Raw genomic sequence first — 19,875 nt, 5'->3', positions numbered from 1 at the left:
GCACATGTAAAAATGATATCAAATTGCCTAATATTTTTTTAAAGAGGGGAGAGGAGGAAAGGAAAGAGAACAATTTGAAACTTAAAATCTTGTAAAAATGAATGTTGAAAATTGTCTTAACCTGTAATTGAGGGAGGAAAAGAAAATACTACTTTAAAAGAAAAAGAATGACCTGCTTCAATCTTTGCTGTTATAAACAGCTTATTTTTCAAAGCAAGAAAGGATCAAATATTTCCTGGATTAACCATCAAAATTGTATCTTGTGGCCAAATTGTAAATTGTGGCCCAGATCTGAAATTTGCACTTACACAGACATATTTCAGGGGTTTTTTGTTTTTGTTTGTTTGTTTTTGCTCTTTATTTTATTCTTTAGTTCATCTAGGAATTCTTGTTGAGCTTGTTTCCTATTTTTTTTTTTGTTTCCTTTTAGATGTTTTATAGTTATTGTCTTCTGAGTTTGTGTCTTGAGTTTCCTTGTCACTAAAATAATTTTTTAAAATTTGTGTTCTTTTTCTGTTGTTTACTTATCTTTCCAACCTATTTCTTGACTTTGGATTTTATGCTAAAGTTGGGATCTGCTCTCTTCTAGCAAAGATATCTGGCCTAAACTTCTTTTTGTAGCATTCCGATACTTTTATCATTTCTTCTGGGAGACTCTCAAACTTTTGGTACTTCCAAACTGGTGTTGTGTACACTGGGATGTCTTCCTTGCCATGTTTTCAGTCCCTTTATTGTTCTCCTTCCCTGTAGCCATTTCTCTTGACTTGAGCTCTCAGTCATTCCTCATTCCAATGGCTCTCTTTCTAATTTGCTCTGATTCAGTATTCCTTTTTCGTTTCTTTTTTTCTCAGAATTCAATTTTTTTACATTTTCTTTTATCATTATAGAAGTTTTGGGGGAACTTGGGTTATTGTGACTTTTCACTACACCATCCTGCCCTTAAATATAACGTTTAATGTTTCTCTCATAAGAGTAAGTCTAAAAGAATTTATGTATAGTGGCCTGTGAAAGGATTTTAAAGGATAAATTAATAAAATTAACCTCTAGTATCATTAAAAATAAAAAAAACAAATAGGATATAATGGTAGTGAGAGAAATATTTAAGAAATATATATGACAAAGGTAACACACCCATATTATGGCAATATTCTTTCTTTCTTCATGAAGTCCTTATGCTTTTTGATTCTTGACTTCTAGGATTCATTCTTCTTTGAAACCATAATCAGTTTGGCCAGAAGCCACATTTTTTATAATGGGTTTTTATTTTATTTTTCCAAATACATGCAGAGATAGTTTCCAACATTCACCTTTGCAAAACCTTGCGTTGGAAATTTTTCTTTCTTTCTCTCCTCATCTCCTAAACAGCAAGCAATCCAATATAGGTTAAACATGTACAATTCTTCTAAACATATTTACATGTTCATAATGCTGCACAAAAAATCAAATCAAAAGGGAAAAATATGAGAAAAAAACAAGCAGACAGTAACAACAAAAAGGTAAAAATACTACCACATGTGAATCAAATTCAGTCTTCATAGTTTTTCTTCATAGTTCTCTCTCTGGATACAGATGGCTCTTTCCATAAAGAATTGCCTTGAATCACCTCAGTGTTGAAAAGAGCCAAGTCCATCACAGTTGATCATCACACAATCTTATTGTTGCTATGTACAATGTTTTCTTGTTTCTACTCACTTCACTTAGCAGGAGTTCATGTAAGTCTTTCCAGGCTTTTCTGAAATCAGCTTGCTCCTCATTTCTTATAGAATAGAAATATTCCATTTTTACATTCATGTACCATAACTTATTCAGTCATTTCCCAACTGATGGCATCCACTCAATTTCTTATTCCTTAGCACAAAAAAGGGGCTGCTACAAACATTTTTGCACATGTGGGTCCTTCCTTTCCCCTCTTTTATGATCTCTTTGGGATATAAACTCAGTAGAAATACTAATGAATCAAAGGGTATACACAGTTTTATAGCCTTTAGAACATAGCTCCAAATTGCTCTCCAGAATGGTTGGATCATTTCACAACTCCATCAAAAATGTGTATTAAGTGTTCTAGTTTTCCCCACATCTCCTCCAACATTTATCATTATCTTTTTCTGTCATGGCCAATCTGAGAGGTATAAAGCGGTACCTCAAAGTTGTTTAAATTTGCATTTCTCTAATCAATAGTGACAGAATATTTTTTCATATGACTAAAAGTGGCTTTAATTTCTTCATCTGAAAATTGTTTGTTCACATCCTTTGACCATTGATCAACTGGGGAATGAGAAGCCACATTTCTTAAAGTCATTTCTGACCTCTACTGATTGCCTCTCTATAGCTAGGTTTATCTCTGCTCCCTCAACTGTGACTTGAACTCTCTACCTGCTTAATAGAGTTTCTCCTATTTTGTGATTATTCCTGTTGCTAGATATGTGAGAAATCCCTGTTCTTGGTACTGGCCCAGAGGCCACATCCTACAAAGCTGTTTCTTGCCCAAATACCCTTGAACTCTCTGAATGACTTTAAGACTAACAGACTAGCTATTTAAAGTCCTCCAGAGGTGTAAGCTGTTTTCAGCAAGCTAACTCACAGTCTTCTAAATCAAACATTTAAAGATGTTTTCACACTTTATAAGGGCATAGATAAATCCTTATTGTTAATTTAATGCCACTTGAACATATTACACTTCCTTACCTCTATTATCTGTCCTTTGCTTTCACTGAGTTTATCAACTGGAGAAAAGAGGAATCAATTTGTCAAATACCAACTATTTCCTCAAACAAATCACTGAATCAATTAGCAAGTGTTTATTAATCTCCTGCTATATGCACAACACTGGGCTGAGTCCTTGGGATAAAATTAAACAAAACTGAACAACATAGAATATATAATATTCAGCACCCACAGTGCCCTTGCCTCTCCAAGAAAGGAAAGGAAGTATATGCCATCTTTTCTCCATGGCCAAGATTGGTCTTACACTAAAGCAGAATTTTGACTTTGTATTAGTGTCATTTTAATTCCTTTTATTGTAGTCATTGCAAAAAAAAATATTTCTGACTCTGATTATTTCACTCTATCTCTTCATGCAAGTCTTCCTCCATTACATAAAATTTCTCATTTTTTTGCCTTTATGTTATTTGACTACTTCTTAAGCTCACATCATTATTGTAATAATTTGTAACCTACTTATTTATTTATGCTCTGTTTCTTCATTGGCTTTTGGATTGCTTGCAGTTTTTGACTTTTTTTTAGAATAGTTGTGTTATTCTTTGATTTATAACTATAAAGTATCACTTGGAGAACACTAGTATTTAAAAAATAAATTTGCATGTCATGGAACAACATGGAATCATTGATAGTGCTGAAGAGTTTCTTAAATGTGCTCAAAACATCTTTCATTCTGTTCCAGGATCATCTCAGTTATTTGGAGAAAAAATGAAATAGTCAATTGTCTTTTAAAACTTTTTTCCAGTTTGATTTGTCTATGGCTTAATTTTAAAAAAAAGTCTAGGAGCAATACAATATTTCACATTACCATGGATTTGGCCTTGACTTATAGGAATAAACCAGAAACTATCTGAAGTTTCATCTGGATATTCCAAGAGTGCTGTTCCTCAGGATCGGCCAGCCCCAATCCACAGTCTCCTACAAAGAACTCTTTCTCACCCCATTTCTCCATCTGGTTCCTAGTGAATTTCTTTCTCCGTCACTAAAATAATGCTGTACCGGCTGTTTGTAACGGGAACACCAGGTGGCGCAACGGGTCAGACACTCACGGCTAACAGTGGGGACCAGATGCTTCCCTAATCCCCAATGTGGGCTCCATGTGTTCTCTGCTCAGAGGCGGGGCCTTTGCAACCACAGGGAGGGCTGTGTTACATGCTGTCAACCTGAATCTCAGAGCATTTATCTCCCTCCCTCCTGTGTGAGCTGCTAATCGTTTGTTTTACTCTGGGACAGGCTAGACAGCCCATCTGAATTTCAATTTTCTTTCCTTGTTGCATTAGAAGCAAGAGTATACAGAGCTGTTTGTCCCTGAGAATAACTCTTAAAGTGATGTACCGTTATAATAAATATCCCTGACAGCTTGTCAAGGGCAAAAGATAAAAGGGTTATTTGTGCTGGACTTATTCAGGCAAGTTGGGAGTGAAGCCCAGCAGGGCAATACAATAGAAAGGACCTGGATTCAAAACCCAGCTATGATGCTTATTCTCTAAGTGATCTTGGGCAAGTCAGTGGATTTTTCTGTGCCTCACTTTTTCTCATCTGTAAAATGAGGGGAAGGGGGGACTAAGTGACATTTGAGAGCTCATTCAGCTTTTTTAAAATATGGGACCTGAGTTCCACTTAAGGCAAAATTGGGGGATAGAGATATAGATTTGAGAAACTGTAACCATGAAAGCCACTTAAAAAGATATATTTACTAAAGGTCACTCTAGGTCCAGGGTCCTACTACTTGTCACTGTATGACCATGAGTAGGGAACTTCACTTGCCTGAATTTCAGTTCTTTCATAAGGAAACCATTCCATAAGCCACAAAACGCACTAAATGTAAACTATTATTGTGTTACTGATGTCAAAAGTTACCAGGGTTAGAGTAATTAGAAAAACTGGAATAATTCAGTAGAATTAGTCACATAATAGCAAAGTTGGTATTGCAAATATTTTTTATTTAATTTCTTTTTTCAAAAAAGAACATGATAGTAGGTCCATCACTGCAACATCTAAAAGTGTTTTACAGATTTCAAAGAAACATTTCCATTGAATTGACCTTTACACAAAAGATGTGTTTCTGAAAAGATAAATGAAAATAAAAGAAAAAGAAAACATTGTTGACACATAAAATTCTGCTTTCAATACACTAGGGGGAGCTCTGTATTTAAAGGAAACCTATGGTGACTCCTTTAATTAAGTGAACTATCATCCCCTAGTTCTGTTTTAATTACAAATTTGGTTTTTCTTTCAGGTAAACAAACACTCACCCACATGCCTCTCAGAATGAGCCCCAGAAAACCACAGAAAAGAATGAGGAGAAATGTCTAAAATGGAGATGGCAACGTGTTAGCTTCCAATACTTGGCTTTTCACTAAAATTTTGGATCTACATTCCTGAATGGAATTTGGGGTGGGCATGGTGGATGTGGGGATGGAGAAAATGAAGCACTGGGTGAAGGGGAGAACTCCTGCTCTGAAATTGGAAGATGTGGATTCCATTCTAATTCTGTCACTCTTCTGTGTGAGCAATTCCTGGTCTCAATCTCCTCATTCATAAAATGAGGGGTTTGGGATTGATGTTCTTTAAGATTCCTTCCAGCTCCACCAATTATGTTTCAACAAATAAATCAGGTGTGATATTATGGGGAATTAGAAACACTACCAGTTTTAGACAGTTTTGGGGAAAGGGAATTTTCAGTCCATAAAACCCCTAGAGAGTCATGTCATGGGCTTCTGGATCAAAGCAGATCCATGGTTTGGTTTTGGCCCAGAGCAGATCTGAAATGCCAAATTTACTTCCTTGACATCCTCCTGATTGGAAATAATCTGACAAAGCCAACTCATTTTCTTCTCTTCTCCAAAGATCCCCTTCCCCAATGGCTGAGATAGTGTGAACTTCTTAATCCAATCTTTATCTAGAATTTCATTTTTCTGATTTGATCAGAATCAGACTGATTGTGAGCAATATGACCAGAGGCTATATGAACTCTTGCTGCTATGTTCTAATGAGGATCTCATTTGCGAATGGAATGCATATACAGGAATGAATTCCCTCCTTGCTCACAGATTCTGTGAGCCCTGAGCTGCTCTGTTCTCTTGCCATTCTTGTTTTCTCTGTTCTCAAAAATTTCCAGAAAGAAATCTGCCAGTTTCCTGGGTAAATGCATACCAGTAACTCATTGCCAGTAGCAGGGGAAGGATTTTTCTAAAGTCTGCTTGAGGCCCCCTGAGCTGCTATCCCAAACTATTTTTCCCATAAAGTCTTCAGTCTAGATGGAGGGCAGCAATATATCTGAGACCTGATGGCACCAGATACTGTCCATGCCAGTTTGGCTTTTAGTTTTCTTAAGGCGCACACACACACACACTCACACACACACACACACACACACACACACACACACACACAGAATGCATTGTCAACAGTCAGACTTCGGATTACAGAGGGTCACCCAGTTTGGTGGCACCTTCCAGATTTCCTGATCGGAACACTGGCTTGTCTGAATACACTTGGCTAGAATTCTCAAAGTCTTTCCTGTTACTGTCCATTGAGGTGAAACAGCCTGAAACATGGCCCCATTTCTCTTGAGCTCCTAGACAAGTGCCCAGTGATAAACTTTTAAAATTAAGCTGTTTTCTCTGAAGAGTGGATTCAATTATTCCCTATGAGGATAAGTAGAGAGGGAGGAGGTTACATTTAGTTTTAAACCTGTATCCCTACATAATCTTCCCAGAAAGCTGACCTGAGGTGACCTTTGGTGATCATATCTTCTTCAGTCCTGGTACTAGATATATAATAGGTACTTAGTAAATGTTTATTGATTGATTAAGTGACTTTAATGGTCACCAATTCCCAAATCTATTTCTGCCTTGCAACTTTGCCCAGAACCTCTGTTCCATATGATAGGTTATCTTTACTTGCAGGACCATCAACACCTCAAAATTAACTCGTCCAAAACAGAATTTGTCACCTTCCCAAAAATATATCTGTCTCATTAACTTCTCTGCTGCTACAGATGCCACCATCTTTCTCCCAGTCAACCCAGCTTGTAACTTTGGATGTGTGGGTTAAGGGAAGAGATAACAGTTAATTAATTACCTGCCAGATCCTTTCAATTATATCTCCATGATATTTCTCTTTTCATTTCCCTCCCCTTCATTTTCTTGGTACAGTGGGAAAAGCATAAGTTTTGGACTTAGAGAAGCTAAATTCAAAATGTTAATTCTGGCACTTACCAAAGTTGTGTGACCATGCTAACCTCCTCAGACCTTGGAAAGGTGAGGAAGTTTACCAGATGACCTCTGAGACCCCTTCCAGTTCAAGAATGATAAGCCTATGTATTTGCTTTCAGAAAACCAAGAGAAAGTGACCCTTTATAATGTGTCATTGTTAATGGCCACTTTTACACAGCCAAAAACCCTTGTTCAGAATACTTGGCAGTGTTTTACCTGAAACTTTTCTCTTTTTTCATTGTAGATTTTGATTATTGTCTTACCCCCCAGAATGTAGACATGTTCTCTAATTGTCTGAATGCCAACTACTTCTTTCTCAGGGAGATTGGGATGGCAGGTATTGAATGTGAAAACAGCAGATATAAGATCAGACCCAAGGTCTTGTATATTTTTGGAGGAGTCTGTAATCTCTTTCGTTTGGTACTTTCCTGGTCACTGGATCTCCAGAAACTATAGCCTACGGGACTTAGAGTCTCACCTCTGGAGCTCCTACCCTAACGTCCACACTCTCCTGATAGGTGAGTGCATCAGATTATCGAGTATTTAACTCAATATTCCAGAGACAAAAATGAAATAGTCTGTCCCTATGTAACTTGGATTCCATCAGGAAACAGTGTCCTCTCATAATTAAACATAAAATGTGTATGAAATAAATGCCAAGTAACTTTTGAAGAGGTACTCTTTCAACTGAAGGAATCAGTAGGAAAAGGCTCTTGAGTTGAGTTTAAGAGGAAAATGGGGATTTCACAAGGCACAAGTGAGGAGGGATTGACTTCTAGGCTTGGGGAAGAGCCTGTGCAAAGACATGAAAGGAAGGACAACAATAAGCATTTTTAAGTGAATGACCTAACCCTAACCCTACTGTGTGCCAGGCACTGTTAAGCACTTTGATCCTCACACTAACTCTCCCTGTAAGGTAGGTGCTATTATCATCTCTATTTTAACAATTGAGGAAACAGTTAAACACAGGTTAGGTGGCTTATCCAGGGTTATATAGCCAGTAAGTATGAGATAGAATTTGAACTAAAAGCCTCTGATTCCAGATCCAATATTTTATATGCTGATCTACCTAAGCTGCTTCAGACACAGAAGAGAAAATGTCATATAAATTCAGGGAGTATGCTACCTTCAACAGCAAATAAATGCTGTAACAAAACAGCAAAACACACCGCTTCAGTAGCAAATTTTCTTTTCTCCCCCCACCTCTTTTTTCCTCTCAAGTAGACAGAATATTTACCTACTCTTTGTAAAGAATGTCTTACCTTTGGGAGCCGGTACTTTTCTCTGAGATGAACTCTGAGGCATGCCCTCTCTGCCTTTTTCTGTGTAAATGCAGCATCCCTTTCCATTCTGAAAGTCAGAGCAGAACCAGAATGGGTCCCAGTCAGAAGAGGAGGGAGAATAAAAAGGACTGAAAAGAAGCACTGGAAGCCCCTAAGGAAGCCCCTAAGAAACCAATGTCAGTCATATCAAGTAGAGAGGAACCATAGAAGTCTCCAGTCCCCCAAATACCAATTGCAGCATTTTATAAAAATAATATAGATGTACATTATATATATATATATACTTAAAAGTAATGAAAACATCTTTTACATGTTATATATAACATAATAAATCATATGTATAACATGAATATTATATATGCATAAACAACATAGATATTTTAATGTTGTAGAACACACACATAAATATATACATATACACACATACATATATATGATGTTAAAAGACAAATAAGTTTTAAAGAACAAAAGGAATTAAAATATGTATATATTTTCTTCTCTGTCTCTCATCTCTCTCATCTATATCTCCCTCCCCAGGGAATTTATCATAGATATCTTTAAAGATAAATGACTTTAAGACCAAAAGGAATTAAATATCATATATCTGTATATATACATACAGCATATATGCATATAAAGTATCATATATGACATGTAAGGTGTTTTCATATATATATATATATGTATATGTATATATATTCGATTTCATTCCATTTGATCTTGAAAGATTATGGATCCTAGCAGACCTCTATGATAAATACCACTGGGAAGAAGCCTTTCCTTAACCTGTTTGTTATTAGCAAATAAACCACCCACCTTGGTCTCTGATAGTGACTCCAAGAGGAAAACAAGATTGGAGAGTGCCTGACAAAACGACCGTACTTTCAGAATTCCTTTGATTTCTGTTCTCAATCTCTTTGTCTCTCTGTCTCTCTCTTTCTGTTTCTCTCTCTCTCTCTCTCTCTTCCTCCCTCTTCCTTTCTTTCTTCCTCCCTCCCAGGTCTGTGGATTCCAGTGCATGAGAAGGAGTCAGGGGCCTGGGTTCCAGTCTGCTTTCTGCCACTAAGGAGTTAAGTAATTAACAAGTCCCCATCTTTCTGGGCTCCCTACTCCTAGCTAGCAATCACACAGCATTCAAAGATTTGCAGAACATTTTATTATCTCATTTGGCTCTCCCAACAACCTTGTAAGATGGATTCTATTATAACCCCATTTTATAAATAAGGAAAATGAGATTAATAAAATTTAAATTTCTTGTCAATGGGCAGTTCTTTCTGGCTTTAAATCCAGCACTCTATCAACTGAGCTATTTAGTTGCCTCTAAGTAGCTAGATGACTTTGGACAAGTAACTTTTAGCTTCTCTGTGCCTCCATAAATAAGGGAATTAAGACTAAATAATCCCTAAGGTTCTTTCAGCTATAAAATTCTGTATCTTTAGAAAGTTTTTAAATTGTAGGATCTAAATCTAGAAAGGATCAACCCTTTTAGGTGACTTAGTGGACAGAGCACTGAGCCTGGAATCACAAAGACTTGAATTCAAATCCTAGAGATACTTATCAGCTGTGAGACCCTAGAAAAGTCAGTTAATCCCTGTCTGCTGCCTCAGTTTGTTCAACCATAAAATAGGGATGATAATAACACCTTCTAGGTTTGTCGTTAAGGAACAAAGGATATAGTATTTGTAAAGCATCCAGCATAGTACCTGGTGTGTAGTATTACTTAATATTTCCATCCTTTTTTTGCAGATGAGAAAGATGAGCTTCAGAGAACTGAAGTGATCAATATTGAGCAAGAGGAATAGCTGGGACTATAGCCTCAGCTGAAACCCAGTGCTTTTCCCAGTATCTCCCTGTTTCCAGTAGCAATCCATGCACTATACTTATTTTATTGCCTATCTTTCCTTTTCAAGAACAAAGCAAAACAAAATAAAACTAGGAGAAACCTGAAAGCAAGAAATCCACAGAATGCCCATCAGGAATACCCTTAATTGGAAAATCTGATTTCAAAACAGATATGTGATTGCCTTGGCCTGAAATGGACTCTTGATCATGGATACTAGATCTCTGGATCTTATGACCTGTGCTCTAGAACAGAATTGAAACTGAAGCAGGAGGCTAGGCAGGGTTGCTATTCACTGAGTTCTGCATTTGGGCTCTCTAGCTCACTAAGGATTGCTCTCTCTCTCTCTCTTCTTCTCTCTCTTTTTCTTTCTTTCTCTTTCTCTCTCTCTCTTCCTCTCTTTTTCTCTCTTCTTTCTTTCTTTCTTTCTTTCTTTCTGAGCAGGGCTTTTTAAACTTTTCCTAACCATGATATTTTTTTTTTCGCCTAAGAAACTTTTATATGACCTGAGTATATTAAAGCCAGAGATACAAATCAAATATTTACTGATGATAACTCATAATTTTGCGACTTCCAATTCAGTTATGTGACCCTCAAGAAGCTGAGACTTAGAGCACTGAGAAATTAAGTGACTTGTCCAAACTATATGCCAAAGGTGGGACTTGAATCCAGGGCTTCCTAAATTGAGGATGATTATCTGTAGAAGGCTGAAACTATTGAATCAGTGCAGTGAGGTGGGGACAGCTGAGCACTTGAGACTAACTATTGATTGGACAATACTCTATGGGCATATGCTTGGAAAATGGTCCTTTCCAATATCTGTACTGGCTCAATGATTGGTGTATAGAGGATTGTAGGAGGGACTAGGGGGTGGAGTAAAGCTAGCCAGGGGCACACACTTTCCAGTAGAGGAGAGGGAGAAGGCAGTCCAGGAGAATCGGCTTCTATCCTGTTCAATCCTGTGTCTGGGGACTTAGAATAAAGATTGAGGACTTTTGCTTATCCTGACTCCAGCTGATTTTGAGGCATCCTGGGTGCTAGCGCGGTCGTCACAATTATCCATCATCTATAGAGTCACAAACTATAGTTTAATAAGCTAGAGCATAGTTCCAATGGTCTTGTGATGAAAAGAGCCATCTGTACCCAAAGAGAGGACTGTGGCAACTGAGTGTGGACCACAACATAGTGTTTTCATATTTTTTGCTATTATTTTGTCTGCATTTTGTTTTCTTTCTCACTTTTTCTTTATGATCTGATTTTTCTTGTGCAGCAAAATAATTGTGGAAATATGTATAGAAGAATTGCACATGTTTAACATAGACTATTTGCCATTGGAAGAGGGTAGAGGCAAGGGAGGGAGAAAAAAGTTTGGAACACAAGGTTTTGCAAAGGTGAATACTGAAAACTATGCATGTGTTCTGAAAATAAGTTTTATATAAAAAATTAAAATAAAAAAAAGAAAAGAGGTTAGACCATGTGATTTTTACCTTTCTAGTGCTAGATCTATGATCCTATAAGCCTTTAAAAAAACTTCCTTCCCTTTTTGCTGCAGTGACTTAACTTTTTGTCCTCCACACTAAACACTGAAGAACACTGAGAGATTTCATACTGAAAATGACAGGATGAGCCTAAGAATGTATAATGTCTAATAACTGTCATCATGAATTATGACTCTGGATGAGTGTGTATGAAAAAGAAAGAAATTAATTAGTAAAAAGTGAAAGTTTGAAATAAAAGTCAATACCCTGGGGTAAACTTTCTACCTTACTAAATTAATGTTTTATACCTAACTGAAATGTTAAAATTGTTAATATAAAAAAGTTAATGAAGGATATAGAGAAGCATGGGAAAATTTAGAAAAACTGATGCAATACAAAGTAAGCAGAATTAGGAAAATGATATGAACAATTACTCCACAATGTCACTGGAAAGAATAGCAACAATAAATTGAAACTGAATACTTTGAAATTATAATAATCAAATCTGGCCCTCCCAAGGGAGATATTTGAATAAATTTTCCTCCATTTTTACATAGGTTGGCCACTAAAGTTATAGAAAGGAGAGCATGATATTAGACTTGGTTAACATATTGGTTAGTTTTGCTGAACTGTTAGGATTTTTTTTTCCTCTTTTTAATTTTTTAAAGTATGGCTCTCTCAGAGAAAGGAGTATGTAATGGAGATTGATGACCATATAAAAGTAAAAGCTAGCAATAAAAATTGTGAAAGATTAATAACCACCTTATATAACTCTTCTAGTCCATCCCTCTCTGTTCCTTTTGCCTTCACCCTAATCCAATATCACCTCATACTACAAGAGCTTTGCTCTACCTGCCCCTAAAAATTTCCCAAGTAATACTTCTAAAACTTTGTATTCATAGTGTCTTTCTTATGCTCAAAAAGCTCCCCAATGTCTAAAAAGTGTAATCCAAACCCCTTAGGTTTGCCCTAGTTGGCAAACTTGCCAGTTATCCAAACTTGTTCTCACTAAATATCTACTGTGCTAAGCACTATGCTAAGGACTTGGAATGCAAAAAATAATCAAAAACCAATCTTTGCCTTTAAAGAACTTATAAACTAATGTCCATTTTAGACAAAACCAATTTTTTAAAATTTTGAATATTAATTTGACGTCATACAAATCCATCAATGTAGAGAACTGACTTCCACAAGTAAACATACAATCTGTCCTGAACTTTTGGCTTTAGAATATTGACTGGGCCATGGGAAAGTTATTTGATTTGTTCACATCACTCTGCTAGTCTAAGTCAGAGGCAGAATTTGAATCTAGGTAGTCTAAATCAGAGGCAGAATTTGAATCTAGGTATATTGCCAGTCCTATCCTTAGGCCATGCTTTCAGCAATGAATCTTCTTAGGAACCTTAAATTAAATTAACATTTCTTTCAAGTCTATAAGAGAAGGAAAGAATGGAAGCCACTTAATTTCTACAACAATTTCGATCTCACAAAACTTGCAAGGCAGCATAATACTATGGAAATAAACCCGGATTTGCAGCTAGAAGACCTAAATTTGAATTCCAGATTTGTTGCTTTAGCTGAATGACTTTGAGCAAGTCACATAATCTCCCTAAAGCCTCAGTTTCTCCACCTGAAATAGAGCTAGAGAGAGATTGATTACTTCATTCACTACCTACCTCATAGAATTATTGTGAAGAACAGATGAGACAATATATGTAAAGTATTTTGCAAATACTTTTTTAAAGTTCTATAAAAGTGAAATATTCTCATCATCATTATAATAGTCATTATTATGAACCACAATTGTCTTGCCCACTTGTCTGTTACTATTTTCCTCTGAAGTCAAAATATGACCTGTGGGTGATGAATATATCCTTCAAGGGATAGTTTACAGGCAAATGAGGGTAATCTTGTCAGAAGGAAAAGGGTTGGACTAGGTGACAATGGGTCATAGGTTAAATGGCTGAACTCCTATGATAGTGATTCATTTTCTAAGTTTCTTGTGTTCTCCTCCCCCACAACATGACTAAGGAGATCCCTTTAGCCACAGAACACTTAACTAGAAAGAATATAAATCATAAAAATTTACCAGGATGGAAGGGACTTGCATCCTAATTCAAGCCAAGTCACAGATCTTAACATGCTTTTTGACTCTTATGAAGCATGGTCTGGTCAGATGCAGTTTCAGAGACTCAGTGTTTTGCATAGCTAAATTAGATCACTCTTTACATGATAAGGTACAAGGGCTAAAATAATTGAAATGTTGGCACCGTGCTATTGGTTAGATTTGCATCTAGGCTAAGAATCTGTGAAGTCAGTTAACTAGAAACTGCTTTTCTAGTTATTAGCTAGAAATATCTATGTGCTTATAATACATATGTACATATTACATACATATGTGTGTATCCATGTGTATGTATACATATGTGTTTATATAATATGTAGATTTTGCAGCAGCAGTTATTAAAGTGTGATCTGAAGATTCCTAGGGTCCCTTATAGGGAGTCTGATTATAATAATTCATTTTAATATTAAGCTATCATTTGCCTATAAAATACTTCTTCCTTTTCCAACTACATAGCTGTAGAGGCTGGATTTTCTTTGTATGTTTCCATCAAAAGATCAGATTGCACAAATTAAACATAAAAGCAGATATGGGAATCCAGCTGTCTCCTGCTAAACCAGACATTAAAGAGACTGGCAAAAAAAATATGTAAAAACAACACCACTCTCATAAATTTTTTTTTTTTTTTTGCTTTGGAAAAGTTATTTTTCATGAAATGTGTCATATTAACATATAATGAATTTCTTATTATTTTTAAATGAATATTCTAAAGTTTTATCAGTTTTAATTTGTATTGATATAGATGGATATAACTCACACAAACAAAAACACTCTGGGGTCCTCATAATTTTTAACTGTATAAAGGTCCTGAGATCAAGAAGTCTGAGAACTGCTGCTCTAGATCAATTATTGTTTCTTCAATCTACTTGCTTTTCTGATGTGATGAAAGGGTATTACAAATGCTTGCATTGCAGACTTGAAGGGTCTCAAACTGGTATAAGGCAGTTTCTTTCTATTTGACTGTCAATCCCTGGCTTTGCCCTGAGACATTACAGGAGCATCCCCTTTTCTTCAGGTCTGCTCCTCTACATAGCCCCTTCCTAGAGGCTGAGTTGGACAGAAACAATCATATTTTTCCGAAAAAAACAATGGGAATAGTGACCATTAAACTCAACCCATTACACGTCTTAGATCTCTCAAGTCATTAACCTTTTCACCCATAATCACCTTAGTATCAGATTTAGAAAACCATTACATAATTGATCATTAGTAAAATAGCTGCAATGGCAAAACACAGCATTAGAAATGCTAGTCCTTGAAATCATAAGCTGTCCAGTTCAAATTCTAAGTGATAGATATTTGCTTCACTTCTAAGTTGACTGTTAAACACACTTTTAATTAACTTTTTTGGTATTAAAAAAAAAGATGGATTTTTACTAAGCATTAGTAACCACTAATTCTCTAGCTTGAAAAAAGCAATTTTCTCCCAAATGATATATTATCATAATTAATAAATCATCATTATTATGAGCTTTAAAGGAAAATGGAAATATACATATATATATTTCTTTTTTAAAATTTTATAGAACTATTTGGAAGACAACTTGTATGAGCCCAATGTACTTTTCACCTCTTCAAATTAATGTGTCACTAAATAACCCCGAGTCTTAGGTTCTTTATCATCTCTCTAGGATTCTGAACTCCCCGTCTTCTATGAACTGCAACAAGAAAAGAAGAATTGGGCTCATTTTTCCTAGTATTTATTTACTTTCAATTTTGAAAATGAAAATGGGTCATACCCAGCATTTGGCACATAGAAAAAGAGTACTTGATTGAAAAAGAGGAAACTTAGGTTCAAACCTTATCATTTACAATTATTATCTTTTTGATGTTGAGGAAGGCACTTGACTTCTCTGGGATATGGAAGTTCCACTAGATCCTTTCCAGTACATTCCTGAACATGACTATGGAATTTTGACTTAAATTTGCTGCTTGATCCATGCCTAATAGACCAAAATGAACTTTCTCCAATCCATGCAAGCAGAACACAACCAAGCTAGCTAGGCATTCACCCACGGCACTGAGAAGGGGAGCAGAGAGAAAGCTTGACTTTGGGATTTCTTTTTTGGTTGTTCCCTCCTGGTGAGTATTGCTGTTCTGAATCCATATTTAGCATATGAAGAAAAACAGAGATCTGTAAGAAGGGGAAAGCCTGTCACCTAGGAGGGAAAGGAAATGACTCAAACACGCAGTTCTCACAGATTTGTTTTGCAGGCGCAACCATGTACTCACTTCTCCTCAATCATCTGCTTTTGATATTCCTCATATTCCTCTCTAGTCATTCCTTGTGCAGCAGCGGGATCAGAAGTGCCTCCTTCTTCTTTTTTTTCTTCCGTACCACCACCAAGGCCTAAATTCTTGACTTGGTTACTTACCATGCTTTTAATGAAGAAAGTCATGGTCTCTTTCCAAAAAAGTGAAAACCAAGCCTCAAATAAAATCTTTAAAAAAAAAAAATTCTCAGAATTTACCTAATGATAGTAAATCATTTAACAGCAAAAGGCTTTCTATACAAACTCCTCAGCTCTTCAAGGACATAATGATAGGGAAAAGAGGTTGCCAAAATTGATTTGTCGGCCATAAGCTGGATTAAAGCAGTGAACTCCTTAGTGTATAGAGGCAGATGGTTCAGATTACTCTGGGGGTAAAGCCCATCCCACCATCATTAGATGAAACTGACTACTTTCTATATCTTTTTTTTTTTTTTTTTTTTTAATTTTATTACAAGTGCAGCAGGCTGCTATCAGGAACTTTTTCATTGAAAAAAAAAAAAAACTTGAAGGAATTTCCACATTCCTACCCTTTAGCACAACATTCCTATTGAAAACAGTGCAGTGAGCTTTTAGAACCAGAATGCTTCATTAAACTAAAATAATCCTTTTTTATCTATCATTTTATCTCATTGGGCTCTAAGCACTGGGCAAGGATTTGCTTTTGAGCTTGCTTAGTTTTTGTCCTGCTCAATAGCTACTGTGCTGAATACCGTGACAAACCTATTTCTAAGGAAATAGGAGTGGTCCCTTGAACTGCAACTGTGTGCAGTGGTGGATACATGACGTCTGGGTCACATGACAAGAGATGGTGGACTAGACATTTTCTGTAATCCCCACCACCTTGTGAATCTCTGGAAAACAAATTATGTACCAAATGCAAACCAATTTCAGCTGGCTCTATGGTCTAACTCACCCAGAATCCAAAATAAGGTTAAAAACAATCCAGAAATTGATGCTCACTAACCCTGAGCTTAGTCAGCACTCCTCCTCCACTTTCCATCTTACCTACCAGTACCAACGTTGTACTACCTGTGCAAACGTACAGCATTGGTTCACTTGTATCAAATCCTTTCTACTCATTTCTCCTTCCTTTTTCCAGTGTTGTGAGATCCCAGCTCTAAGCTGTGAATGTTTCCTTGAGCTGTCAAAACAGCCAGCTTGGCCACAACCTTTCAGGAGCATGTCTGCCAGGGGCTGCAAACCAAGAGCACCACTGCTGTATATCTCTGAGCTAGAGAAAACAGGCTCTTAGATACCAATGCTGGCCCAGAGAATTGAACAAGAGAGAGTTGGACAAGTCACCAACTTGACGCCATGTGTCCATACAGAATTACACCAAGCCTGAAAGGAGTTAGGGCTGGTTCTGACCACCTAAAAGTTCCTTAAGGCAAACTATGAATTAGTTACTCACAAATTGCCCAATCTTAGAGGAAGATGAGATGCTTTATGATCCAGTCCCCCAAAAAACTGCCATAATAGGGCAGGAAGTCAAAAAATGAGTGGTAAGGAAAACAATGCAAGGGGACAATGGAAACTAAAAATATTACAGATTTCAGGAAGAATAAAATCAAAGACATTGAATATAAAGAGATAAATCCCAGGAAAATTAGTAACAAAAATAAGGAAATATAGTCTTAAAATCTAGTAAATGAGTCCGGGCATCCAGATCAAAATACTACAAAACAAAGAAAAATGATCAATACTTGATAAGACAGAGAACCCTGCAGAATTTGAGAACATGGAGCTACAATATGCTGTTACTAAGTGATTTAAAAGTGAAATGAGAATTACAAGAGTAGAATTTACCTCCCACAGGGCAAAAATAATGAACTGAATAGAAAAACTTGAATCTGGAATGGCACACTTCACCAAAGAAACAAAAGAGAGTAAAGATTGGGAATTCAAAAATGCAGAAGTGAAGGATAATCTAGAAGAGAAGCAAAAAACAAGAACTAAAAGAAAACATGCTCACTATGCAAATAAAGCATATTAACCTTTTAGACAGAATACATAGGGACAATCCAGTATCATAGAAATTCCAAAAGAATATGACAAGACAGGTGAAACCAAGACAATGGAGTGAAGGCAGGGACTTACTTCCCCCTACCCTTTCAAATACCTTTAAATAATGACTCTAAGACAGGATTTTGTTGCTTTGTCTATACTCAGATCTGGGTAGCAATGCTGGCTCACAATACAGGTTTCTAGAAGGATCCCTGAAAACAACTGCTCAAAACCCCTGAAGCTTGAGACATTCACCCTCCACCCTGGTAACAAAACCCTACTTTAAGAAAGTTAAAAGCTGAATAATAGGCTGGGAAAATGAAAAAAAGCAACAGAAAAAAGATTCTGACCATGGAAAGTTACCATGGGGACAAGGAAGCTCAAAACACACACTCAGAAGATAACAAAGTCAAAATTCCTACATCCAAAGGCTCCAAGAAAAATAAGAATTGGTCTTTTGCTTTGAAAGAGCTGAAAAGGAATTTTGAAAATCAAGTAGAGGAAAATTTTGAGAAATCAGAGTGATGCCAAAGGAAACATAAAAAGCTAATGAGAAGAATGCCTTAAAAAGCAAAACTGGCCAAATGAGAAAAGAAGTATAAAATCTCACTGAGGAAAATAATTCCTTAAAAATTAGAATTGAGTAAATGGAAGCTAATGTCTTTATGAGAAATCAAGAAAAAAATACAACAAAACCAAAAAAGTGAAAAATTAGAAAACAATGTGAAATAACTCACTGGAAAAACAATTGACCTGGAAAACAGATCCAAGAGGAATAATTTTTAAATTATTGGTCTGCTTGAAAGCCATGATCAAAAAAAAAAAAAAAAAAAAAAGGCATCATCTTTCAAGAAATTATCAAGGAATACTGTCCTGATATTCTAGAACCAGAGGTTAAATAGAATTTGAAGAATCCCACAATCTAAAAGAAATTCCAAGATAAACAACTCCCAGGAATATTAGAACTAAATTCTGGAACTCCCAGATTAAAGAGAAAATAATGCAAGCATCCCAGAGTCAGGATAACAGAAGATTTAGCAGCTTCTACATTAAAGGATCGAAGAGCTTGGAATATGATATTCTGAAGAACAATGGAGCTAAGATTACAACTCATAATCAGTTACTCAGCAAAACTGAGTACAGTTCTTCAAGGGGAAAAGATGGATATTCAATGAAATAGAGAATTTCCAAGCATTTGTGATGAAGTGATCAGAGCTGAACAGAAAATTTCATTTTCAAATACAGGATTCAGGAAATATAAGGAAGTAATGAGGAAAGGGAAATCTTAAGGAAATTAAAAAGGTTTATCTATTTACATTCCTACAGGGCAGGGTAATAACTTGTAACTCTTAAGAACTTTATTGTTATGGCAATTAGGAGGAGTATATATAGACAGAAGACACAGATGTGAATTGGATATGAAGGCATAATATCTAAAAAATTAAAGGGTGAGAGAGAAATGTCCTGGGAGAAAGGGAAAGGGAGAGGTAAAATGGGCAAATTATTTTCCATAAGAGGCAAGAAAAAGCCTTTACAAAGAGGGGAAGGGAAGGGAAAGAGGGAATCTTATTTGCATCAGAATTGACTCAAAGAGGAAATAACACAGACACTCAATATGGGTATAGAAAGCTACCTTACCTTGCAAGGAAGTAGGAGAGAAAAGTGAAAAGAGAAGGTGAAAGGGTGAGAGAAGAGAGAGCATATTGGAGAGGGAGCTGGTCAGGAGCAAAATACTTTTGAGGAAGGATAGGGTGAAAGGAGAGAGAAAATAAAATAAACAGGGTGGGGGGTAGATACAATTAGCAAGAGTAATTATTTAAAGAATTTTGAAGCAAGTTTCTCCGAAGGCCTCATTTTTCAAATGAATAGGGAATTGAGTCAAATTTATAAAAAAAAAAGTAGAGCCATTCCCCAGCTGATAAATGGTCAAAATA

At 36.2% G+C, this 19,875-nt stretch overlaps 1 protein-coding gene across 2 annotated transcripts in view; it reads right to left on the bottom strand.

The window, feature by feature from the left end:
* Window positions 1–16,084, bottom strand: part of CPLX4 (complexin 4) — a 40,551-nt gene extending 24,467 nt beyond the window's left edge. Inside the window, exons 1-2 of one of the 2 annotated variants that reach the window (XM_031945902.1) lie at window positions 15,897–16,084; window positions 8,201–8,288 (exon numbers count right to left, since the gene is read on the bottom strand). In XM_031945902.1, coding sequence (XP_031801762.1) covers window positions 8,201–8,288; window positions 15,897–16,063 — 255 coding nt within the window. In that variant the 5' untranslated portion in view covers window positions 16,064–16,084. Of the gene's footprint in view, window positions 1–4,646; window positions 4,784–8,200; window positions 8,289–15,896 lie in introns of those variants that run through there. The other variant, XR_004230840.1, reaches the window with a different exon arrangement.
* Between the last annotated feature and the right edge of the window lie 3,791 nt (window positions 16,085–19,875).

This window comes from Sarcophilus harrisii, chromosome 1 (genome assembly GCF_902635505.1).
Source record: "Sarcophilus harrisii chromosome 1, mSarHar1.11, whole genome shotgun sequence".
NCBI classification, from domain to species: domain Eukaryota; kingdom Metazoa; phylum Chordata; class Mammalia; order Dasyuromorphia; family Dasyuridae; genus Sarcophilus; species Sarcophilus harrisii.
The sequence above is the reverse complement of the archived record's forward strand: the minus strand, read 5'-3'. Positions and strand labels throughout refer to the sequence as shown.